Raw genomic sequence first — 24,826 nt, forward strand, 5'->3', positions numbered from 1 at the left:
GGGAAAACCCAGACCAGACTTTTCCAGTCCAATCTTATCCCAGAGGCTCCCAGGTCATGCAGCCCAACTGCCCAGGAGATCACAGACTCTCTGGCCTTTTTTTAAATCTCTCCAGAACACCAGCAAGTTCAGGCTGAGTAAAATCCTCCCACACATCAGGCCTGACGGGAGAACCATCGGTGTCACCTTCCACTTTTCCCTCCTGCTATTGGCTGTGCCTCAGCAAATACTTCTCCCTCTGAACCACGCTCTGAAGCAGCTGAATCCCAAGGATCTCCACCCCAGTTATTGCCATCCCAACCTATCCCCGCCTCTGCAGTCACAGCATGCACTGGTTCACTTGACCCCTTGGCTTCCCATATTTATATTGGGCTACCTGGAGAGCCACTTCTGCCACTGTTTGACAAGTGTCCAACCTGGCCCTTCATAGGCCACAACTGTTTTCCACTGGCCCACACCACAGGAACAACTCCATCTGCCACTTCAGTTGGGACGGTGCTGCTGACAGGAGTTATTTCCTGCACAAGAAGAGCTGCTGCTCTCACACATTTAGTTTCAGGAATTACAATTTCAATCTCCCCATTTTCCAATTTAATTTCTGCCTCAACTTTTCCAATCAATCTCTTCCTGGCAGTGGTTTGGGTAATTTTGGCAAATAGACAAACTGAGGAATTCCCCAAGGTTTTCCCTGCTTAAACCCCTGTCACACCAATCACCTTAACAGTGCCATTCCTTAATTTTCCTTCTGTTAAGGACTGAGGAATTTGGACCTGTGTCTGACCAGGACATGTGCAAACCAAATGCTGGGGACTGGAACCCACACCTTGCACTCCTGCAGCTCTCACACTTCCATTCAAGAGAAAACAGCCAATGGTACCATCACCATTAATCCCAATCCCACACTTCTTTTGCAGTCGGAGCACCACTTTTATAACCCAATTACAGCCCATTCCAGAGCTCCATGGCCAGGATGGACAGGTACACCTCTGATACTCTCAGGAATGCCTCAATCCATTCCAGGGACCTTACTTTGAGCTCCTCAGCTTGAGGCACCCAGAGGAGCTCCCCGAAGAATCCTTTCGGTGCGCGCTCGAGTCCTCAGGGTGCCCAAGCCCAGGGGGCACCAACAGCACTGTCCCTCCAGGGGGCCCAATCTGCTCCCAAAATGCAGGGGGATCGTGCCCATGTCCCAGACTGCTCTGGGGATCTGAGGGCCTTCCCGAGAACACCGCAGTGCTGGAATGAAGGCCCAGAGAACCCTCAGAACCACGGGAGAGCAGGCACAGAGTCCCTGCCTGGGGCCCATTTGGCTGCCTCAAAACAGCTCGGCAAAGAAGCCTCTAAGACTCAGCTGGTGAGTTTTAGCAGCCAGGCATTCCTTGCTTACAACACCCTGTAATCATCCCAGCCCAACAGGGGTCCTGGCCATCAGCTCCCAAAGTGCACACAGAGGTGTCTCGGCTGCAGCTGATGGGAGGGCTTAGCATTACATGAGGGTTCATTTTGTTCCCTGCATTTCTGTTTCGTATTCAGGACATTTCCCAACACCTGTTACCATACACACAAACTCTCAGAAGGTCTCTGAGGGGCTCCATTGGGGGTCTCTGGTGGTCACCTGTGCCCAGAGCCCCCAAAGTTCTAAGGGACCACCTTATCAACTTCAAGTCACTTCACCCGGTTGCAGAGTAACTTGGTGTTGCTTGGCTGCTGCCCGAGTTCCCCTCTTTATTCTTTCTTTAGAAAAGGAGTAAAAAGCGTTAATGCGCCCACGGGGGACAGGGGGACGGGGGTCGGGGTGTGCGGCAGAGCAGGCATGGGGGAGGAGGGGAGGCCGGAGGAGCCGGGGTGTGCAGGAAGGCACCGACGGGGGGAGGCGGCGTGCAGGAACAGCCAGGGCGGAGGGGGAGGAAGCAGGGGAGGGCCGATCGAGGTGTGCGGCAGGGGACGGAGAGGGAGCAGGGCCAGGCGGGGTGGGGGGCCAGGGAGGGCAGAGGGGCAGGAACGAGGGCTGGGGGTCGGGGTGCCCCTGCGGGCAGGGACGGGGTGTAGGGGATGACCGGGTTTGGGAGGGAGGGAGCGGGGGGTAAAGGGTGGGAGGAATGGAGAGGATTAAGGAAAGGAGAAAGAGTAAAAGAAAAGGCAAAAATAAAAGAAAAGGTACAAACCAAAGTAAAGAAAAAGAGCCGCGGCAGCGAGAGGCCCCCGCATTCCGACCCTTAAATCCCCCCGCCCCACCCCACCTCCCCGCGCACCTGTGCGGGACCCTCCCCGCTCACATGGTCGGGTCCTGCCCCTGCCCCACCCCGGCCGCGCCGCTCAGAACCGGCAGAGCCGCGCCCGCCCCGCTGGTGCGGAGTTCGCTCGGCCCGGGGTGCGGACGGACCGACCGGCGCTCGGGGCCGAAGCCACGGCCCGGGGGCAGCTCCCGGCGCTGTAATCCCTGCAGTGCATCTGCTGAGCTCATGCTGGGCTGGCTCAGCCACCTGCTCCTCTCAGGCCACCCTCCCAGCACAGCCCTGAGCCTCCCCCAGTCCCGGGGAAGCAGGAGCAGCCCAGGGGGGTCCTGTTGCAGGTCCCATCCGGGCATGCACGAGGGAGTCCCCACGAGGCAGCAGCTGGGAGAGCACAACCCCATCGTGCCAAAAGATGTCCCTCTTGCTCTGTGCTGGTGTGTCGGGATGCAGAGCGTGGGAGCTGCTCCGGCTGCCCGTGCATCTCCGTGCCAAATCCTGCACCCATAGCCCGCCTCTCCCTTCAGCCTGGCTGCATGCAGTGAGTTCCAGGGTAACCAACTCCAGAGGGATGCCGAGAGGCTCGTTTCAAACAGCACCCTGCCTGTAAGCTTGCAAAAGAAGACAGTTTTGCAGCCCATCTAGCCAACCTGTATTTAACATGGAACACCCGGACACACCCTCTCCCTCTTCTCTCAGAAATCACGCAGCTTCCTCATTTAATTATTCACGCTTTTTAAAAAAGCTTCCAGCACGTAAACACAGATATTTTCCTCAGGTGCTCTGTGTCTCTCAAATGCTGTTACCAGCATGGTCAGCATCATCCACTGAGCACATCAGACAGCCTGCCATTACCCCGATCTTATATATTTACTTAAAATACATGGAAATCTGATAATAAACTCCTATTGCACCTCCCTCTGTGGTTTTATACATTTAGCTCTTCAAGTCACTTCACCCGGTTGCAGATAACTTGGTGTTGCTTGGCTGCTGCCCGAGTTCCCCTCTTTATTCTTTCTTTAGAAAAGGAGTAAAAAGCATTAATGCAGCACCAACAAACTAAGTGAGACTACTCTTTGCCTCATAACCCTACACGGCGAAAGGTTTTGGAGTTCCGAGGCAAACCCTGATAGACCGGGAGAGCAACAGCCCCTCAGCCCCGCCACGGCTTCCCCCCGGGGCTCCTCGGCAGGGAACGGGCTTACCCAGCCCCCACAGCCCAGCACAGCGCGGCCCCAAACCCTGCCCAGCTGCCCCGTTCCATGGGCACGGAGTACACGGCGCTCTCCCCCAGCCCTGCAGAGCTCCCCCGTTCCACGGGCACAGAGCACACGGCGCTCTCCCCCAGCCCTGCAGAGCTGCCCCGTTCCACGGGCACAGAGCACACGGAGCACACGGCGTTCTCCCCCAGCCCTGCAGAGCTGCCCCGTTCCACGGGCACGGAGCACAGGGCGTTCTCCCCCAGCCCTGCAGAGCTGCCCCGTTCCACGGGCACGGAGCACAGGGCGCTCTCCCCCAGCCCTGCAGAGCTGCCCCGTTCCACGGGCACAGAGCACAGGAGCGTTCTCCTAGCCTGCAGAGCTGCCCCGTTCCACGGGCACAGAGCCCACGGAGCACACGGCGCTCTCCCCCAGCCCTGCAGAGCTGCCCCGTTCCACGGGCACACAGCACACGGAGCACACGGCGCTCCCCCAGCCCGGCACAGCGGCCCCACCCTCAGCCCTCACGCACAAACAGCGCCGGCCACGCCGACCCCGCCCGCCCTTCTCTAGCGCGGGCCCGGCAGCCGCGGCCCAATCAGCACTCGAGCGCCCCCGCCCAATGGCAGCCCGCGCTGGCCCCGCGGCCCCGCCCCGTCCCCTGAGCCCTGCGGCGTCCCTGAGGGCGAGGCAGAGGAGGTGTCTGTCACACGGGGGACTCGGAGAGTTGTCCTCCTTTGACGTGACCGTGGTGGAGCTGGAGGAGAGCATACCAGGCTTCCTCCCCCCGTGCCTGGCAGACACCTTCCTCCCAGGTAAACGACGGGGGGGGACGCGAGGTGTAGTGGGGGGAAATCACCCCCTCTTTCACCCACCTCCTGCCTCCCCCTTTGGCCCCCAGGAGAAGAGGTGAGCGTGGTGGGCTTCGGTGCCCTGGGGCGGGCGTGCGGTCCCTCGGTGACAGCGGGGATCCTCTCGGCCGTGGTGGCAGTGGAGGGGCAGCCGGTGATGCTGCAGACCACCTGCGCCGTGCACGGGGGCTCCAGCGGTGGCCCCCTCCTCTCCTCCCGCAGCGGGTGCCTCATGGGTGAGCCGGGGGTGCAGTGGGGAGGGGGGTCCCGTGGCTGTCCCCTGGCCAGACCTGGTGACGTGGGCATCGTTCCTCTCCCCGCCAGGGATTGTGGCCAGAAACACCCGGGACAACGGTGCGGGGGCCACCTACCCCCACCTCAGCTTCTGCATCCCCATCACGGTCCTGCAGCCCCTGGTGGTGCGGTACCGTCGCACCCGTGACCCCGGTGCCTTCGCCGGGCTCAACTGCGCGGCACAGGGGGTGCGGGCAGCCTGGAAGCTCCAGCAGCAGCCAGGACCCCCCAGCAAGCTCCGACCCCCCCATCCCTGGGGGCTTGTGCTGTGGACCGAGGTACCAGGGGCCAAGGTGCCAGGGGTGGAGCTGCCATGGCCCCTCTTCACTGTGGGGCCCGAGCGCCTGGACCCCGCAGAGCCGGTGGAGGGTGGACATTCTGGGGCGGGGGACACCACACAGTGCCTTTGCCAGCTGCTGACAGGCCCAAATTGGGGTGTTTGTATTGTTTTAGTTTCTCCCCGGAGCCATAAATGCTGTGAGTTGAGGCCCTGGTGTCCCGTGGTGCTGAGCGGCTGTGGGGGGTGGTGGTGGTGGTCTTGACTGGGGTGTGGGTTGGACTGGGGGAGGAACAGGTTCTGCAAGGGATATTCTGGGTCAGGGGTGTAGGACTGGGTCGGTGTTAGGGTTGGGGTCCAGGATAGGGAGGGCAGATGAGTCCTGCTGTGGCTCAGGACTCTCTGGGAGTGGGGAGGAGGTTATTTTGGGTCCGGGGGTTCTGGTGAGGGTCAGGAACTGAAAACATGGGGCATATCCTTGGGGTCCTGGAGGCTGTCCAACACTGGGGTGGGAGCATATTCTTGGGGTCCTGGAGAGAGTCAGGAGCTGGAGTGGGGGCACAGCGCTGAGGAGGGAGGTCAGTTCCAGCACCATGTCAGCAGAGTGCCGGGACCAAAGCCAGGGCACTTGGGAGGGGGTCCCTCCCACCCCTACTCACTCCCTCACCTCAGCACTGCCCCCTCACAGGGGGGAAGGGCACACCGCCACCACCACCTCCCCAGGACCCCCTGCAGTGCCGGGAGGTGTCGTGGGAGGAACGGGCGGGCGAGTGTTTGACACAGCACGGGGTATTTATTTCACAGCCGCTACACAACGCTGGGGGCCGGGGCAGCCACGCAAGCACAACATGGAGGGGGATGCAGGGAGGAAGGGAGGGGCTGGGAAGCTTCTCTAGAGGGTTTTTTTTATTTGTTGCTTGGTTGGGGTTTTTTTTTCCTTTTTTCCCACTTTTATTAGCGCCGTTTGCCCAGTTGAAGACCACGCAGCAGCACACTAGGCCTACAAGGCTCTACCCAAAAAAAAAAAAAAGCTCAAATTCGCTAAGCGCGGCCCCCCTCCCGCCCCACTCGCCCCCTCCCTGGGCGAGCACCCCGACACCCCGTCCCGTACGGGGCCAGGGGGGTGAGGGGGGACACACCCACCCCACGCCACACCGGCAGCGGGGGGGGTCACAGGGACCCCCAGCTGGGGGGGCTGCCTCCCGGCCGTGCCGCCCACCGGGCTCTCCCGTTCCTCTACCAGATGTAGCCGCCGTCGTCGCCCTCGCCCGCTTCGCCCTCCTCTTCCTCGCCTTCCTCGCCCGCTTCCTCTGGCTCCTTCTCCTCCTCGTCCTCCCAGCCCACGCTGCTCCCGAAGTCACCCGAAAACCCCGTCGCCTCGTCTAGGGGAGGAGGGGGGCGAGGGGCAGAGGCTCACAGGGGGTCCCGGGGCTGTAGTCCCGTCCCTGGGTGGGGGGCTCCCCCCTGGCTCTCACCGCAGTCGGGGCTGCCGTGGCCGCGGGTGCCCGTCAGCTCAGCCCCGTGCTGGTCCACACACCAACACTCTCCGCCACCCGGCTCACACTGCGCCCGCCGGTAGTACCCGTCCTCATCGCAGCTGGGGATGAAGGTGCCTGCAAGGAGCAACAGCCCCCCCCCCCCAAACACAGTGCAGTGCCAGATGATTCCCCCCGCCAAGGAGCTCCCCGTCCTCATCCCAGCCCGGCACTGCCGGGAAAAAGGGCCCTGGGACTCCCCACTCACCCGGCTTTTTTTTGGTAGCTTCTTGGATCTGAATCTTCTCCAGCTCCCGGAGGCAGGGCGGCTCTGCAGCACCCCCACACACCCCTCTTAGGGTGGGCGTGCAGCCCCCCTTGCCCCACAGTGTGCACCCCTTGAACCCACAGCATTCATTCCCATGATGTGCATCCCCCTCCTGTGCATCCCTCCAAACCTATGGATGACATTCCCCCCCAGACCCCACAGCATGCATCCGCCATAGTGTGGATTGCTCCTTAATCCATGATGTGCTTCCCCATGACCCACAGTGTGCACACCCCTTATGCCCCCTCACTGTGTAACTGCCCCTGACCCCACAGCATGCATTCCCCCAAATCCCATAGGATGCATCCCCCCTATGGTTTGTAAACCCCCCTAGACCCCATGGGGTACCTCTCCCCATGGCAAACATCCCCACAGCATGGATTCTCCAGGACTCCATGAAGTACATCCCCGCCCAACCCCAATCCCACAAAATGGGTTCCCCATGACCCCGTGATGCACATCACCCCGCAACCCCAGTCCCACAGTGTGGATTCCATGGCATGCATACCCCAGTCCCATGTGGGAATGCATTTCCCCCCATGGTTTTCAACCCCCCCCCCCCCCAGACCCCATGGTGTGCCTCCCCCCATGGCAAACATCCCCCCCCCCACCAATCCCATAGCACAGATTCCCTATGGCCACATGATGTACATCACCCTGTAACCCCAACCCCACAGCATGGGTTCCCCATGGCCCCATGATTTACATCCCCTGCCCCACTAACCGCAGCCCCACAGCACAGACTCCAGGGCGTGCATCCCCCACAGCATGGGCCCCTCCCAGCCCCACAGCAGGACCCCCATCCCCGCCACCTCCCCCCTGCCCTGGGGCGACGCACTTTCCCTCCAGAAGCAGAAGCACCACTCTGGCGCGGAGACGCGGCCGTCCCTGGAGGTGTCGCAGGAGTTGAAGAAGGCGCGGATGCAAACCTCGTACTTGTCCAGGTTGATGGCGCCCAGCTCAGCCGCCTCCAGGAACATGTCCCCGCTCGTGTCCAGCCGGGCGAACATCCACCCCACCGCCTCCTTGCATGTGGCCGCCACGCTCCTCTCCAGCGCTGCAGGGCGGGATGAGCCCTGTGGCTGCCTGGCTACTCCCCCGGGGAGAGCCCCCCCGGTGCCCTCCCCACGTGGCGGGTGGTGGGGACACGTACCGGTGGCGGGGCTGGCGGGGAGCCCGCCGGAGCCGTTCTGCTTGGCGTTCTCCCGCAGCAGCTGGAACCAGTCACGCAGGCGGTCGCCCAGGTCGGCCAGATCCTGCCCGGTGCACAGGTCTGGGGGTCCCAGGGAGGCAGTGTCAGGCTGGGCAGAGCTTGGGGAGAGGTCTGGCTGCCCCTTCATCCCGCTCACCTTGCTTTCCGTCGCCAGCGGGGCTGTGCGGGGTGGGGCAGGGGCACTGCCCCTCACACCGCACCGTCAGCTGCTTGCTGGCCAGGCACGCCTGCTGCTCCAGCTTGCACTGCGGGGTGGCAGCGGGATGTCAGCAGGGGGGACACGAGGCACAGCGTCCCCCTCCCCGCAGTGCAGCGGTGCCACTGTCCTCACCTCCGAGCTGTAGGTGTGGCCGTCGGAGCCGCAGACGGCGGCCAGGGGGGCGGCGTGGCAGGGCTTGCAGCCCCCGTGCGCTTTGGGGCCCAGTGGCTTGATCCTGCACAGGGCAAGAGAGGCCCGGGGGCAAGGGGGATGGTGCCGAGCCCCCACCTCGGTCCCCCCCACCCTCCCACTGCCGGCTCAGTCCCCGCCCCACCAACCTCCTACCTGTGCTCCAGCTTCTTGCGGCTGATGCACATGGCGCGCTGGTAGCCCTGCGCCACACACACCTTGTGCCGGCTGCACTTCACCTTCTGGCAGGGGTCCTTGGTGGTGTCCAGGGCTGGGGGAGCAAAGAGGGGCCAGGGCAGGCAGAGGTGCAGGCAGATTGCCCCCCAGGGAGCCCCGGCAGTGCTGGCCAAGAGCCGGTCCCGCACAAAGCACCATTCAGGTCGCAGCTGGGCAGCCACCCCGGCACCAGCTGCTGCTTCCTGGCATGCACAGGCCCTGCCACCACTCCCGGCCAGAAGGGAAAATCCAGGGGGGCGCAGGCAGAAAATGTGGCACGCCCCCTCCCATACCGGTTGGCACCAAGCCCACTGTGCCCCATCTCAAACCCATCTCAGTGGTACCTTCGTCCCCGGGCTGGTTGTCTTCCCAGCTCTTGATGTAGTCATCCTGCAAATTGGGGAGAGCCTAGATGAGTGCAGGTGGCAGAAGAGGTGACACCGGGCCAGATGTGCCACCTCCCCGCTCAGGGCCACCAGCCCGGTGAGGTTCCCCCTGCACACTCCCCTCGGGCACCTCCACACCAGGAGGGCAGCAAGCAGGGCTGGGGAGCAGCCTCCCCCCCACACCAAAAAGCAGGGTGCCACCCCCTCGGCAGCCCCTCGAGGCTCACCTCCACCTCCTGGCAACGCAGCAGCGAGACGGCCCGGCCGGCATCGAGGAAAGAGAGAAAGACAGAGCGGGAATGCTCTCGGTCAGCCCCAGGACAGCCTAAAGCTCCCCCTCCCGGCCCCAGCCCACAGGGACCGGCACCATGTGCCAGCGGGGCACCCCGACCTTCCGGTGCCCACAGCTCTCGTCACAGGCCCTGGAGATCACTGGCACCGACCACCAATGTTCTCCCCCATCTCTGGCTCCAGACCTGTAATCCTGGAGAGCCTTCACAGAGGATAAAGCCTTCCCCCATCAGCCAGCCAGGGAAAGGCAGGGAACAGGGATGGAAAAGGCATCGGGTGGAGGAAGCCCCTGGGAGCCCAGAGAGAGGCCCTGACAGGATCCCCGTGGTGCTGCCACCCTGGATTTTCAATAGCGAGCCCAGTAGGAGCGGGCCAAGATGGATGTCACTCCCCGAGGAGAGCTGCTCTCCCGGGACCCCAAAGGCATCCCGGGGATGGGAGGGAGCAACGAGGACTCAGACCCTCCCGGCAGCGGCATCGCCCGCCCCGCGGGACGCTCCAGGGTGGGCTTTGTGATAGGGCAGGAGCATCGCTGCCTCCCCGGGGAGGGCGGGTGGGGTAGGGATGGCAACTGGAAGCAGGGGCACAGGAGGCAGCTCCGGAGAGGATGTCTCTATCCGGCGCGGCGGTGTTTGCACCGCAATCGATCCCGCGTTCCCGTGCCGTGATTAGTAACACTGCGGCGCCCAGCAGCTCCTGCGGCGCGGGTCTCGCCACGGCCGCCGGCCTCGTCCTCCTCCCCGTGTTTCCCCACACCAGCGCTGCTCAGCTGAAACCCCCACAAATCCCTGGATTTGCTTATTAATCCACGCGAACCGCCGGCAGGCTGAAAAACCCCCCAGCTTGGCAGCCCTGGCACAGCCGGGTGGGCCCCACGTGTGCTGCCAGCACCCACAGATGGGGGTCCCTGGGCCTTGAGCCCTGCCGGGGATGCTCATTTCCATGGGGGCACGTCCACACGTGCTCCCCTCGAGCATCCGCACCCAGCCGGGGTCCAAGCTGCCCAGCACTGGCGTTGGCAAGAGGGTGTGTTGCTGGCAGGGGTCTCCAGTGAAGCGTTTACCCCATCCCTTGTGCCCTCACCCCCGCTCTGCCTCTCTAAGCTGGTTTATCTGGGGGTTGGTGTCCCCTGCCCTGCAGTGGAGCACCTCTCCCTTGCTGCCATCCATCCATCACATCCTTGCTGCCAAGGTGAACCCGAGTGCGCATCTGAACAAAGACCGGAGGGGCTGGCTCGGGTGGGGTGGGGGGCGGCTCGGGGTGTGCCCCCTCCCCACCCGGCTGCTGCAGGTGCCCTGACCCCGATGGGGCTGCAGCACCACGTCCACTCCCCGGGGAACGCGAGCTGGGGGTGAAAAACGAGCCCGGGAAAACCCCCCGATTGCCCCATAAAATTAAACGCCGATGAGGCTGCTCAGCAAGGGCTGCGTAACAGCGAAGGGATGCTGAGCCCGGTGTGCCAGGTGTGCCCGCGCTCCTTCGGCAGTGCCTGCATCCTCATCCTAGCTGCCTCGCGTACCCCCCATCCCCAGGAATCACCACCCCGCGGAGGCAGGGCCGGCCCGGCTGCGGCACCCCGAGGGGTGCGGGGGACACCCCGCAGGGCTGGGGGAGCGGGAGTCCGGGAGGATGCCCGTGCCCTGACCCGGGCTGAGCCGTCACCGAAGGGCTGAGGCCACGGCGCAGCCCCCTCGTGCTGCCCGCAAAGGGCAGGCGGGGCCTGCCTGCACCCCGGTGTGGGGGCACGGGGAGAGGCTGCAGGGGACAGCACCCCCCGCTCCCCGGAAAGAGTCGCTTTGGTATCACGCCCTGGCCACGGTGGCCTTGGCATCAGCCCCGCAGCTTTGGCGATGGACGGGGAGGCGTCGGAGCTGCCGGAGCCGGGAAGCATCCCCCGGGTATCGGGGCAGGCAGCCGCCCACGGCCGCCACGGGATGCGGGCAGCGCCGAGCATCCCCGGCCGCCCGTGGCAGGGCCGGGGCCGGCGCCGGTGCCGGGGAGGGTCGCGCTGCGGCAGCCGCAGCGGCGGGGCGGGGATGCAGGAGGGCTCCCGGTGCCCGGCGGCGTCCCGTTCCCCCCCACCCCGCCCCGCCGCCGGCGCGGACTCACGTCTCGGAAGCGGTTCCAGTGCTTGATCCTGCCGCCGTACTGGGAGATGGAGGAGAGCCACTGCTCGTCCTCCATGAAATTGCCGGGGCTCTCCCCCGCCGCCGCAGGCCCGGGCCCAGTGGCGGGGCCGGCGGCAGGCCCGGGGCCGGCGGCGGCGGCGGGCAGGAGCAGGGCCAGCAGGGCCAGCAGGGCGCGGCGCCCGCCGCAGCCCCGCATGCTGCCGCAGCGCCGGGGGGAGCGGGCGCGGTGCGGAGCGGTGCGGTGCGCACGGGGAGGCGCCGGCGGCGAGTGCGGCCGCGGGGCGGCACCGGGCGGCACCGGGCGGCACCGGCGGGAGGGCCGGGGCGGGGCCTCCGCCGCGCCCGCCGCACCTGCGCGCCGGCACCGCGGCGGGGGAGCCGCCGGCACCGCACGGCACCGCACGGCACGGCCACAGCGCCGCTCCCGCTCCGCTCGCCGCCCCGCACCCCCGGCCCTGCCCCGTCCTCGTCCCGCGTCGCTGGTCCCTACCCAGTCCCCATCCCGTGTCCCCCACCCTGCATCCCGCGTCCCCTGCCACACCCCCTTCCTGAAGTCCTCGTCCGGCACCCCTCATCCCGCATCGCTGGTCCCTGCAGTGTGCCCGTCCCACGTCCATGCGGCATCCCCTGCCTCACCCTCCATCTCACGGCCCCTATCCTGTATCCCTGGTCCCTATGCAGTCTCCATCCCACATGCCCCATCCTGCATCCCCTGTCAAACCCCCTTCTGCACCCGTCATCGCGATTTCTGGTCCCTGCCATGTCCTCATCCTGCATGCCCCATCCTGCATTCTGCCACATCCCTGTCCTGCATCCCACCTCCCTCATCCCTGTCACATCTCCATCCTGTATCCCTGGTCCCTGACCAGTCCCCATTCCGCATCTTGCATCCTGCAACATCTACCAGACCCCCATCCTCCACCACTCACCCCTGATCCCTACCATGTCTCCATCTTGCATGCCCCATCCCCATCCCATCTCCATTCTGCATCCCCCATCCTGCATCCCTGGTCCCTACCCAGCCTCCATCCCACATCCTGCATCCCCTGCCACACCCCTGTCCCACTCTGCTCATCCCACGTCCCTGGTCACTGCCACGTTCCCCTCACGCATCCCTGCCACGTCTCCATTCAGCATCCTCCATCCTGTACCCTTCCTCCTGTATCTCTGGTCCCCCCTGTGTCCCTATCCCACATCTCCATCCTGTATCCCTCATCCTGCATTCCCAGTCACTGCACCCCCTTTCCCACACCTATCCCACACCCTCTGTCCCAGCCATGTGCCCATCCTTTATCCTCTGTCCCTGCCATGTCCCCACCCCCCATCCCCCATCCTCCAACCCACCTCCCAGCAATCCCCATCCCTTGGCCATCCCAGCATGGCATTTTGGGACTCTGCACAAGGCTCCCACCCCTATCCCAAGGTTTTGCTTCGGGATTTTCCCCCCTCTCAGCGGGAGGAAAGCAGGGTGGGCAACAAGTGACGACTCACACTACCTTGCAGTTCCTTCACAGATGAAGCTGGGAAACTCCCACCACACATTCAGCTTTTCTTCCTGCCAGGACCCTCAGGATGGAGGGAAAACTTAATATCCTCCAAGGGGATCAGGCGAGGTGTCAATTTTTAAGTGCACGCTGGAATAATTGTCATTAAAACATCTTTTTAAGTGGGAAGAGGAGGAGTATGCTCCAGTTGGCTCTTCTGTGTCGAAAATCCATGTTTGCCTCAACTTCTTTGTAAGTTGTTAATCCCATCAGGCAGGAGCTTCCCGAGCTGCATCCCCCCGCTTCCAGGTGGCTGTGAGAGCAGATCCCGGGTCTGCTCCGATGAGATTTTCCAAGCACCTCTTCAGGTTGGCGGGAAGATGACAGCAACTGGTGTGAAGCGCTCTCAGCACCTCCCTGCATCGGACTGGGAGTGCTGGTGCTGAGGGAATGTCTGGGAAGGCGGCTTTTGGAGAGCACAAAGGCCCTCGACTCCAAGGAAAAGGAGACCAAAAGCCCGACGGTTGTAATTGGGAGCAACCAAGGGCACCTGGCAAAAGCACAGATGATTTGATTTCCTGGCAGGCAGGCTGGAAAGGACACAGGCAGCTTGGTCTTGGAAACACAAACAGCAACGGTTTGGGGGGAAAAAAGGAAAACCCAAACCCCAAATCCCACCGCTGGCTGTGCATGGCCACACAGCCAGCTCGCTCCGGAGGGAGGAAATGGGATGAAGTCCTCTAAAAAAATGACCTCTGGTACATGTGGGTGCTGTTGGAGCAGCCCTACCCCTGGCTGAGATGCTCTCCACCTCGACGGCAGGGTGATTCCACATTCGTGGAAGCAACGAGGAATGGGCAACAGCACCTGTTTTGTTACAAAACACTCAAACAGCAGCACCTTCCATTTCTCAAAGGGTTCATCCTCGGGCGAGTTGAAAGCCTGCGTCGCTATTTTTACCAAATGTGGAGATTTACAGGGAAAAAACCTGTCGTCTTGAGATGTCTGAAGGATTCACAATGGAATCAAAGAGCCCGGTGCTGCTTTTAATGGAGAAACCACCTACAAGGCGTATGTTTTTTGACACGCTCTGAAACGGTCACTGGAAAGAGCTCTTACCATCAATGCTTTTTTATTGCCATAGTTTAATTACAGAAACGACCCATGCAATGGGAGATGATAAACACTTTGCTTTTGAAGGGGATTAATTTATTTTGGAGATTTACATCACACAGGCATCACGCTGCTGGAGATCCAAGCAATGTCTGACCTCAATATCCTTAGATCGTGCTCTGGAAAGCTCTCCTGGATTTTAAATACTTATTTTTGAGAACAAACTTCCTCCTTTTGGAAATAAAGCCACGTTTAAATGCCAGTGACGCCCCAAAAAGCCACACAGTTCTAGTTGTTTTCTTGGAAAACAAACAGGCAACAGACATCAAACAGGTACCATTGTGACATTTTGGTTACCAATGGGGAAAGGAGGAGGAAGGACCCAGGAAGGAGTCACGAAGCACCCCTGCTTGGAGTTCCCAGGTTCCCATCCAGGATTCTTGTCCTCTGAAAAGGTTTCACCAGGGAATTGTGTACCTCTGAGTGCAGGGAGGACCCGCTCCAGCCGAGCTGCCACCTCAGGAGAAGGACAGCTGCCCAGACGTGGCGTAGTAGCCAGAGGTGTCCGAGGAGAACCTCTGGGAAAGGCGCACCGAGTCCAGCTGCACCTCCCCGAAGTAAAAGTTCTCAAAGAGCTAAAAGAGAGCAGAAAAAACATCTGAGGGGCACCTAGAGAAACAGAGCCTCCAGCTGGCCCAGGCTCTCCCGCAGGATCTGGCCCTGCCGAGAAAGCCTCTACTGGATGATTTGTTTTGCCTATTCTTTACATTATTTTTCCCCCTAAAGACTGTGCTTTAACTCTTTTTGTCTTGTTCTTTTTATCAGCAGCTGCTCAAGTCGTCCCCCCCCACACACACACACTTTGCTGACTGTCACTGAGGGAGCTTGGGGAGGCCACCACCCCCGGGTGGCTCTCGAGGTCGCAGGCTCTGCAGGAGCAAGGATTGAGGCCAGGAGGTTTTCACCAATCCAGGCCACAGGACGGGCGACTTAACAGTCACAGCTCAGTCCTAATTCAAACGAGCAGGCTGGAGGCACAAGGCTCCTCATCCCAGCACTGACCCCGCTTTGTTCAACAAATCCGTCTTTGTTTGGAGAGGACTTGAGTGCAAATTAAGGAAAGCAAGCCAACTCCAGCACCCGGGGGGCGTGGCCCTGCCCATTAATCCAGTCTATGAAGCAGACCAAAAAAAATGACATCAGAATTTCTTACACCAAGTTATTGGTGGAAAGACATCGTGTCCAAGTGCAAAGTGCTCCTCCTGCTCCATTAAGATGCAGGAAATTGCTCTACCTAGAAGCAACGGCTGTGCCTCAGGAAAAGCTTCTCGGCGGAGATGCTCATTTTGAAACTCTGCTTAACTGGAGCGCTGTGAGTCACCCAGGGCCTGAGCAGTGACATCTCCCCACCTTGGAGATCTCCAGAGGGGCCGTTCCATCTGTCTCCTATTGAATTTTCTATCTGTCCCTGCAGGTGTGGGCTCAGACAGTCCCACAGCCCTTCCTGCCATTGCAGGAGGCACTAAGGAAAGCCAACACGTTAATCCTCCTGGAGCCAATGGTGCATCAATTCCTCCATACAGGGAATGACTGAAATCCCAAATACCTACTTAGCATCTGAAAGGCTGCACTTCACCTCCTCCAAAGAGGCATTTGGCTCTGCCTGGCACTGATTTGGGCACAACTGCTCTTTTGTTGGTTCTCCCAAGGGTATTCTATTTTTCAAATACCCTTTTTTTTTTTTTTCTTTCCACAAGGAGACCAGCTAGATTTCTTTCAGGACAATTCCTGGGTTTGCTGCCACTCCACCACGTAGAAAAAGTGCCTTATGGAAAAAGATTCTGCCATGGCAGCAGCCTGGCTTCAAGGAACACTGTGTGGTGGTGGCCCCAGGGGGTCACTGCCCTAGGGCAGAGCACCCTGTTGAAAAGGAGTTGTGCTAAGGAAGCATCTCAAACGGAGAGAGGAGGAAAAGGGGAGAAGAGAAATGACTACAGCCACACAAACTCCATTTTATACAATTAAAGATTTATACAATTAAAGATTAATTATGTTCCCAAAAGCCTGCGTCGCTCATGTTGGAGGACTCAGGATAAAATGTCTCATTAATAAGAGATGGCAGTAAAAAGGGGTTGGTCACCTTTCTTTTTTTGTTTTGGCTGACCTCAGAAGGAAGGATGACTTTCTGCTCTCCAGGGCTCACTGCAGGTTGGAAGAGGCCACTTCCAGTGCCTAAAAGGGGAACTTTGGGACAAGGTGTGATGGAACACTGATAGAGGGTGATTTAGATTATATAGAAGGAACAAACTCTTCCCTATGAGGGTGGGCAGGCCCTGGCACAGGTTGCCCAGAGAAGCTGTGGCTGCCCCATCCCTAAAAGTATCCAAGACCAGGTTGGATGGGGCTTGGAGCAACCTGGGTTGGTGGAAGGTATCCCTGCCCATGGCAGGGAGGTGGACTGAGGTGGTCTTTGAGGTCCCTTCCAACCCAAACCATTCTGTGATTCTGCGAAGGAAACAAATGAAATGCTGGGATGTGCTGGACCCACCAGCAGCACTGAAAGTCAAACCTTTACACCAAACAGCCAAAGGAATAGTCTTTCAAATACTTGCTTATGTTATCTCTGCACACCACAACCTGTTTTTATTACAAAACACATGTACTTCGAAGCAAAAATTAGTTAATGAGACAAACCCTTCACAAAATCATAGAAATAACCAGGTTGGAAAAGACCTCTGAGAGCATCAAGTCCAACCCTTGATCCACTCCCACCGTGGTTCCCAGACAGTGGCTCTGATGCCACATCCATTTGAGAATTTTAAGATGAGTCTTAAAAACCTCCAGGGACAGTGAATCCACCACCTTCCTGGACAACCCATTCCAGTGTCTGATCACTCTCTCTGTAAAGAATTTCTGCCTAATATCCAACCTAAACCTCCCCTGGCACAGCTTAAGCCCGTGCCCTCTTGTCCTGCTGCTGGTTGCTTGGTTGCCTGCAGCGCCTCTTGCCTCACACAGCCTCTGACACATGAGAGCAGAGGGAAGATCAGGAAGCCCCAGAAGACACTGCCCAGGTCAAGGGCCCTCCATTTGTGCACTGCCAGAAGTGCAGCAGAGCTCTTGTACCAAAGCACTTTGTAATTCCCTTGGCTTTTATAAGACTCACCACCTCCCGTGTGTCCGAGCATCTGCGTGTTTCCCAGGGAGAATGCTGCTGGAACTATTGATTTTTGGTAATGTGGCTGTACTTTCTGAGAGTAAACATGCTACAAGATTTAGAGGACAAGTACAGATATTTTTCTTCTTTTTTTTTTTTTTTTTCTCTTGTTTCAGGCTGGCTTCCCATGGATGCTCCCGTGCTCCCTGAGGCTTCCCACCACAAAGCCGCCAGGCATGGAGATCACTGGACATCTGAGACCTGCCTCGGGCAGGGGGGAGGGAGGCCCCTCCAACATCATCCCCCCAAGGCCCCTGAAACACCAGGAATTGGCTTCCTGTCACAAAAGCATCCTGTGCTCAGGTCCCGGCGGGATTTTAGAAGGCCCAGCCTCTACTTTTGACTTTCACTTCTATTTATCTTGGGGAGAAGCCAAGCAGAGCCGAGAAAGATATTTATAACTCCCCCCTCTCCCCAGCCACCACGGAAACGCTCCGGTTTCAGAGCAGGCCTGTGGCACAGCTGATGAAATGCCTCCTGGAAAAGCATTTTATAGCAGTTTTAATTCTGCACCAGGAAAGAAGGTACCCGGAGGTTGTTGCACTTCTGAAGCGAAGGCTGATAACCCTAAGACTGGCCAAGTCCCTTCCCACGGTTGCCAAGGACCCACCTTTCCCTGAAAAGGCTGCAGGGAGCATGGGGAGGTGTGGATCAGGAGCAGGTAGGAGGGAGGCAGGGAGGAGAAACACCATCACAGTCCCCAAAAGCCGTGTCATTTGACTGGAGTGGGACACAAGGCTCAGCAAAAGCACAGTAATTCTGCAAATCCAAACATGCCGAAGGATTTACGTCCTCTAGGCCAAAAGAGTAAGTAAGAGGTTGGGATTTTTTTTTGTTTTTTCCTTTTTTTTTGAGTATTATAAATGAGAATGAACCTGATGGAGGTAAAGGTCAGCTTATAAAATCAACACCGTGCATGCCATGCGAGCCACTAACTCCCATCAAGGGAATAGCACTTAGAGGACTAAGTGCCCTCTGCCTCCCTGCTGCCTTCCCAAATTGAATTAGAACAGAATAAGGAAAGAGCATTGTTAACTTTTAACCCCAGAGAGGGAGAGAACTGGTCGATGGATAAGCCATATTTCACAGGTCAGCCTGCAAACTACCACAGGCAATAGCTCCTCCCTCTCCCTTCTCCCTTCCAGGGGGCCAGATCCAAGGACACAACCGTGCAGGTAATGATGAAAGGCAGGCAGCCCTGCAGCAGCTCCCAGAAAGCAAGTTTTCCTCCACTTCTTCCCCATAGTCATTTATTCTGAGCCAGGAAAAGCACACCTGTAATTTCTAATACCCCAATTTCTCCCATTTAAGACAATTCCATTCAGATGCTGGAAACTCTTCTCCCTCTGAGGTCCGTTCCCCTCGATTACCCACAAATTACACAGCAGGGCTCCCCTGGGGCGAGACAATCATTTTCTGAAGGAAGTCAAGAGGCTGAAGACTTGTTTTGGGAGAGATGGAATCACACATCAAACCCGCTCGCTCCCTGCAGACCGGAGCCAAAACTGCTGGTACGAACTTCAGCCCCCAAACCACAACAACTTCTCATCAAAGGCAGAGCAAGAAATCAAAACCAGGATGACTCTTATCCACATTTCCCCCCCCCTTTTAAGCCTGTAAAGTAGGTTTTGCTGAAGCAATGTAGACACAAAAGCGAAGGAGAAGGACTCCTCAAAGAAGCTCTTAAAACAGGCACCTAAATGATGTCGTGTTCCCAAGTGTGAGTGTTTGTCAAGTTGCCCTCCTGGGGGGGCTTGCTTCCCACAGACAACCCTCCTGGAATGAGACAGCACCTTTGTGTTCCAAGCTGGAAACAACAGCAATAAATCACGGTGCTAGTCCACGTAAGTGACACATTTCAGCTCCTGTTCTGAAGAGCGGAGATGCCAACACAAACCAGGGCTTTGAAATCACCTGTCATGGGCTCAACAAGCATGAGAAATATTAATGCATTCAGCTGGAGAAGCACTGGGCAGCAGGAGGACAAAAGTCCAGGGAAGGGAAGGGAGTCAGAGGTATTTAAAACTTCCTTCACGTAATCCCTGGCTCGCACTCACGCTGCCTGGCCTGGATTTTGCTGCGGCCATCAGGATTATTGATCAGTTTTTAAAGCCTTATGTTGTTTACGGTAGTCAGCCAAAAAAAAAAAAGACCCATCCTGAATTCATAAAAAGCCCAAGCAGCTCTTCTGAGAGCATCGGTGCTCAGAAACGCCGAGGGAGCAACGACTTGTTGTTAATTGCCTGGCAATTAAAAATTCCCACCAAAGAGCAGCATTACCACGGGATAAAATGGATCTGTACACACACACACACACACACACAGAGACATCTCCCCGGACTGTGGGGAGTTCTGCTGTGAACTCCAGCCACGGAAAGCAGTGCCTTAGGGCTGGGCTATTATAGATCAGCAGCACAGAGGTGTCCCTGATGGGTCGGCGCTGTGGGCGAACGGAGCCGTGTAATGTCATCAGGCTGTGACCAATCCGCCTCACAAACCCGGCTGCTCTCGGCAGGGAGCTGAGAGGGGGGGTCCCTTTTTTCCATATCTGGAACAAACACAGAAATGAAGAACTTCTGAGAGGCAGGAAGGAAGAGGCTGACAGCTCCGGGAGCCCATGGCTGTGGAGGAGCTCACTGTCACTGCTGCTGCACGGGCCACCAGCGATCCCTGCTCCTCTGCTTTGCCCAGGTTGAAAATGTTTATCCCCCCCAAGATCCCATTGAGGAAGGCATAGGAATGTGCCGGGCGCCACCGGGCTCTGCCTCCACGGGAGAACACGTGCAGGACATCACTTCCGACAGCCAAGCCAGCGCTGGGAACAGGGGTCCAGCAGCTGCCAGCGGCGCACAGAGAGCTCCAACCAGGAGATTAAAGTGGAGCTTCGGAGCAGCCACAGCCTTCAGAGCTTCATCTGCTCTGCACGCAGTGACAACAGCCCCCAGCTCACCTGCCGGCAGCCGCTCCCCCGGCGTGTCCCCATCCCTGAAGGAACGGCTTGGGAAGCCAGGGGGGGATGGGCAGCTGCTTTCTGTGGGAAATCAGCACGCTGAGGTGCTGTTGTCCCCTTTGGGGAAGGGATAAACAAAATCCCAGGCACCCGCTGCCAAGTATGGAGAAAAATTAAGCAGCGTTTCCGAAGAGGTGCCTCAACACAGAGCAACAAATTCTATTTGTTTGCAGACTCTCTGCACCCTCCCTTGGATGTTTTTCCATCTCATATGGGATGATGCATTTGAATTAATGCTTGTGTAACACGTCCACAGCTTGGGATGGAAAACACTAGAGAAGAGCAGAGAACAGTCGCCCTTCCAAATCATCTGGCGGAAGCACAACTGCGGTTTCCCATGCCAGATACAGCAGGAAGGCGCTGACTCCTTGGCAAACTGCTGGGTTACAGAGCTGATACCAGCACCAGGCAAAAGGGACTGACAGAGGAAATGGTAAAAACCAGGGATGGATTGAAAATCTTAAAAAAAAAAAAAAATCTTGAAGTGTGCAAGTAATGCTCAGAAACACTGATGGACTCTAAGAGAGTGCACTGAACACCAGCAAATCGTATCCCTTGGAGCTCTTCTGATCAACCTCCTTTGCTACACAAATCACAGCCTCCAGTCCTCTGCCTTTGGGATCCCACCTACCTGTTTAAAGTGCCTCACTCCCCCACAGACCTGCCAGGGCCTCCACAGAAGGCTGTTCCCTCCACAGCTGCCTCAGTTCCTAGGCTGCAGCACATGCTGGCAGAGCTCCTTCTTCCTCGTTCCAAAGAATGCATCAAATCCCTTTCCATTTCTGACCTAAACTCCCCCAAAACTACGACAGACAAACCCCAAAACAAAGCCCCTGGTGGCCCCCAGAAGATGAGAAACAACCAGGCTCCATGTCAGGATCTGCTGGGGAGTTTGTTCAATGAAAATTCTTTTTCCTTCTATTTTTGACTTTCAAAACGTGTTTTCTGAAATTTGGTGCCAAAAAAAGAAATACCCGATTCCTGTATTATTCACCCTGGACGCCACTCCGCCAATGATTATCTGTCAGAGGTTTAATTGTGCTTGGAAGCTCACCAGGGATAATGCAAAAGGAGCGTAGGAAAAGCAGGTAGGCAGGCGCTCATCCAGCGAGGCGGCTCTTCCCGGCATTCCCAACCTCCTCTCCAAATTAGCAACTGCTTCCTTTCCATGGCTTTTTTTCAAGGACCGCTGGCTGAGCACCCAACATTCTCCAATCCTCCTCAGGTGTCACAGGCTGAAGACGTCGTGTGGAGTCCCAGGGAGGGAAGGGAGGGTTAGGAAGGACGGGGAAGGACGGCTGTCACCAGGGCCATCACCAGGAGCAGCAGCCACAGAGATGCAGATTGCTCTCTTCTGCAAGTGTGCAGCTGGCTCTGGAGCGTATCTCCATCCCCAGTACAGCATCCAGTCCTTCCACACGGATAATGAGAGGAACAGCCCCTCCTCTCTCCTTTTCTTTCGGCCTCTGGCAGGTTTAAAAGGCGGCAGCAGAGGCCCTTTCACCTCGTCGCCTTCGGGAAGAATAAAGCGTGCAGACTTCAGGAGGGACAAAATCTTGGTCATGAAAGTCCCACCTCCCAAGTCAGGAGTATCTCCCCTACAACACTGGAAAATCCCTTGGGAAGCAATAACAATATAACCATCTCTCTCTGGAAAAGTACCACCAACGTAAGAAGATGCAGCACGCACGGAATTCAGGGAGAAAGATCCAAGGCGTGTGATGGGAGGCTTCTTTTTCATATTTTTATTTTCCTGAGCCAAAGTAAATGCCATGTAAATGCCAAGAAGCTCTTGGTACGTTCACAGATGCCGTCCCCGGGTGTTCTGCATGCATTCCACACAGGAATCATAAAGTGATACGCTGAAGAAAGGACTGGCAAAGGTCATCAGCTCCACTGTCCTCTCCTTTCCCAAGGGAGGAGGAGCTTGTTGACGGCAGAACTTGGACTAACATCCCTCAAAATAACTGGGATCCCCATTTCCCAGCTCCTCTAGAGCAGTGCTTTATTATCCTTCCCTTTCCAAGGATTTTCCTGATCTCTTGCTGCAACTTAAGCCCATTATTTATCACTCTACCATCAGAGCATGGAGGACAAAGTATCCACTACTGGATATTACTGGATACACCACTGGAAGCTTCACATGCTGCCCTCCCTCCCTTTATTAACTTCAAAACAACTCCTAAGTCTTTCCAGCCCCAGCTTGTAGACATTTTCTACCCCTCCAATTATCTTACTGTTGCCCCCTGGGCTCTTTGCACCCACCCATGGTGCCCAGAACTGGGCAAACCCTTCAGCCAAGCACAGTCAGAGGTTTACTTTGCAGACCTCTTTGGCTCTCTATTTCCAGAGACCACCTCCTAACCCAAACCCTGGCCCATGGGGTTGGTATCAAGGCACTTCTCCACCCTACGCTGGTGCCACCGCTCCCTCCTGCACCTGCCCTTTGTTCGCAGCACCCCGTTTGTTTCCACCTGATTTCTCCCTATCATTTGGAGCTCCGTTCCCTCCTGCTCACACAATATTCCCGCCTCTCCCCAGCTGGGTTTCACCTGCAGGCCAAAGAGGAGTGTGTTTCATGCTGCCCACAACACCCTTTTGACCCCCACAGGTAGGAAAGGGTACAAGGATTTTGGCTCTGTGACCATGGAAGCAGCCGATCCTTCCCTGACTGCTGCCATGAGAAACCTCAGCTCCTCATAAAACTGGAGCAAAGCCACCTCAGCTGCCAGAGGGTGATGCAGCAGTGGGGAGGGTGACATTCAGCAATAGTCTAAATTAATCTGTCAGGCTGGATTTTTTTGCAGATAGAACTGTTTGGGGCCAGGTGCAGGCCTTTGTTCAGCTGAGATCCTCTCCCTCCAGGGTTCCCTGCCTCCTTCATGAGCCAAATCCAGTAGCGCTCCTGCCACTACCATGCTGCAAAACCTTTGCTTTAGCTCAGGGTTTTGGGTCTGTCCCCCCCCACCCCCCTGCTGCAAATCCATGAAAATTCATGTGCTTGAGGAAATCAGACCCTAGTTGCTATGGTGAAAGGCATTCTGCAAACTAAGAAACAAATACAAGTGGGACATTTGGAGGTTACCAGATTTTTGCACATCTTTCAGGCAAGAATAAAAAAACCCTTCCAGCATGTTAAAGGCTCCGATAACTTCCCAGACCCTGCTACGCTTCAAACATGAGGGATTTACGGCACGACTTAAGGAAATTAATAATCAAGCACTGAATTTCTCCAAAGAAGCCTCATTCCCGTGGCTCCTATTATAGCAAATGCAGCAACAGTTTTTGAGAGCTGCTGGGTTTTGGCTTTGCTGCAGAGATGCCAGGAGGCTTGAGACGCATCCGGGAATACTGGGACAAGGAGCTCCTATCAATGTGACCTCCTCGCTCCACTCACTGAACCACCGGGAGGAGGAGTCTGGCTACACAGCCAGTAAATTAACTCGGACAGACCTGAAAAATTATCCAGCAGAAGGGTCATGGCACCTTTGGGATGAACTGCCTACTTTTGCTAATCAGTGGGTTGGGTTTTTTTGCACATTTAATGTGTTGGGTCCCTGCCTTCTATTAAGGCGCTGCTGTAATTCAAGCCCTGCCAGCTCCACAGAGAAAAATCGTCCTCCTAAGATCAAAGTGGTGATGCTGCCTCAGCTGGATGGTGGCAGAGTAGGGATCTCAGGGAAATGAGGAGGCAGGATGCCCACTGGGTGGGAGGCAGGGGCACCCACAGCACTGCAGCCCTTGGGCTGGATGGGACTGCAGCGGTACAGGGGCAAGAGAATTCAGAAATTTTATAACCCTCTCAACAAATCCTCCCTCTTCCAGCACTCACAGTCCCTGCTAAAATTAGTCAGAGCCGAGCACCTCTGAAAAGAAAACAAAGAGGCTTCTCCCCTTCTTGGTAAGGTCACCGCACCAGATCCCTGTCACACAGAGGTAGCACAAACCTTCTGCACCTCCTGCACCGCGTCCTCCTCAGTGCAGCGGCTCAGATTCCCCTCCAACACCTCCAACGCTGCCTCCAAGGCCCAAACATTCCAACAAAGACATTTTTCCTCTATTGTCTAGTCTGATTTTTCAAATGCCACTTCAAACTCCTGTTTCATTGAATGCAAATAGCACGAATATGCCTTTTTTCCCCCTGAAGAATATAATTCGTAGGAAAGCGTTTTCACGGCAACCCCAATTTAATCTCCTTCTTTCTCCCCGTGATCATACAAATGATCTCCAATCTCATCTGCTCAACTGTCACATCCTGCCATCCCACTGTTGCTCTAATTGCACACTGCTGAGCCCCCTCGATCGTTCCGGTATCTCTCCATAATGGCAGGATCAGAACTGAAGGCAGGAATTCTCCCCTCTGCAAAGCGGCACCGCAGCCTTTCATTTCTGCTTTTGACTCTTCTGCAAAACCAAGGCGAGGAAAAGCACTGGCTTATTTCTGAGACACTAATGTTGCACCACAATCTCTTATTCAGGCTCTTCTCACCCCAGGTGGATTTTTTTGTTTAGCATTTTTAACTCTAAACTTTCCAAACAGCCACCTCCCGTATGGTGTTTGTTCTGGTTGCCAGTCCTACTGCAATCTACACCTTTACCACCTCACTGAGCATAAAAAGATATTCTTACCCTTTCCAAACAACAGGCAGTCTTGATCGTCACTTAATGCCGGTTCTTTGGCCCTTTGATTTCACCTCAGCTATAAAATACATCAGGAAAAGACT

General features: G+C 57.3%; 3 protein-coding genes across 6 annotated transcripts in view; 1 reads left to right on the top strand and 2 right to left on the bottom strand.

The window, feature by feature from the left end:
• Positions 1-4,052: 4,052 nt before the first annotated feature.
• Positions 4,053-5,117, top strand: LOC126634893 (peroxisomal leader peptide-processing protease-like). The gene is made up of 3 exons (XM_050305762.1): positions 4,053-4,245; positions 4,332-4,517; positions 4,606-5,117. The coding sequence occupies exons 1-3, from the start codon at positions 4,053-4,055 to the stop codon at positions 5,115-5,117; spliced, it is 891 nt and encodes a 296-aa protein (XP_050161719.1).
• Positions 5,118-5,912: 795 nt separating this feature from the next.
• On the bottom strand, positions 5,913-11,489 carry SPOCK2 (SPARC (osteonectin), cwcv and kazal like domains proteoglycan 2). Its single transcript, XM_050339804.1, has 11 exons — positions 11,259-11,489; positions 9,086-9,094; positions 8,817-8,862; positions 8,413-8,527; positions 8,200-8,302; positions 8,005-8,113; positions 7,809-7,928; positions 7,494-7,712; positions 6,596-6,658; positions 6,328-6,465; positions 5,913-6,234 (listed from the first exon to the last, which is right to left on the bottom strand). Exons 1-11 carry the CDS (start codon positions 11,472-11,474, stop codon positions 6,089-6,091), a joined length of 1,284 nt encoding a protein of 427 aa, XP_050195761.1. The 5' UTR covers positions 11,475-11,489; the 3' UTR covers positions 5,913-6,088.
• Positions 11,490-13,877: 2,388 nt separating this feature from the next.
• The window catches only part of ASCC1 (activating signal cointegrator 1 complex subunit 1), a 33,859-nt gene continuing 22,910 nt past the window's right edge, over positions 13,878-24,826 (bottom strand). For all 4 annotated transcript variants that reach the window (XM_050339726.1, XM_050339734.1, XM_050339721.1 and 1 more), the window contains exon 10: positions 13,878-14,510. In XM_050339726.1, coding sequence (XP_050195683.1) covers positions 14,394-14,510 — 117 coding nt within the window. In that variant the 3' untranslated portion in view covers positions 13,878-14,393. The remainder of the gene's footprint in view (positions 14,511-24,826) is intronic.

The sequence above is a fragment of the Myiozetetes cayanensis genome, unplaced genomic scaffold (genome assembly GCF_022539395.1).
Source record: "Myiozetetes cayanensis isolate MyiCay16 unplaced genomic scaffold, myiCay2020 scf10, whole genome shotgun sequence".
Lineage (NCBI taxonomy): Eukaryota > Metazoa > Chordata > Aves > Passeriformes > Tyrannidae > Myiozetetes > Myiozetetes cayanensis.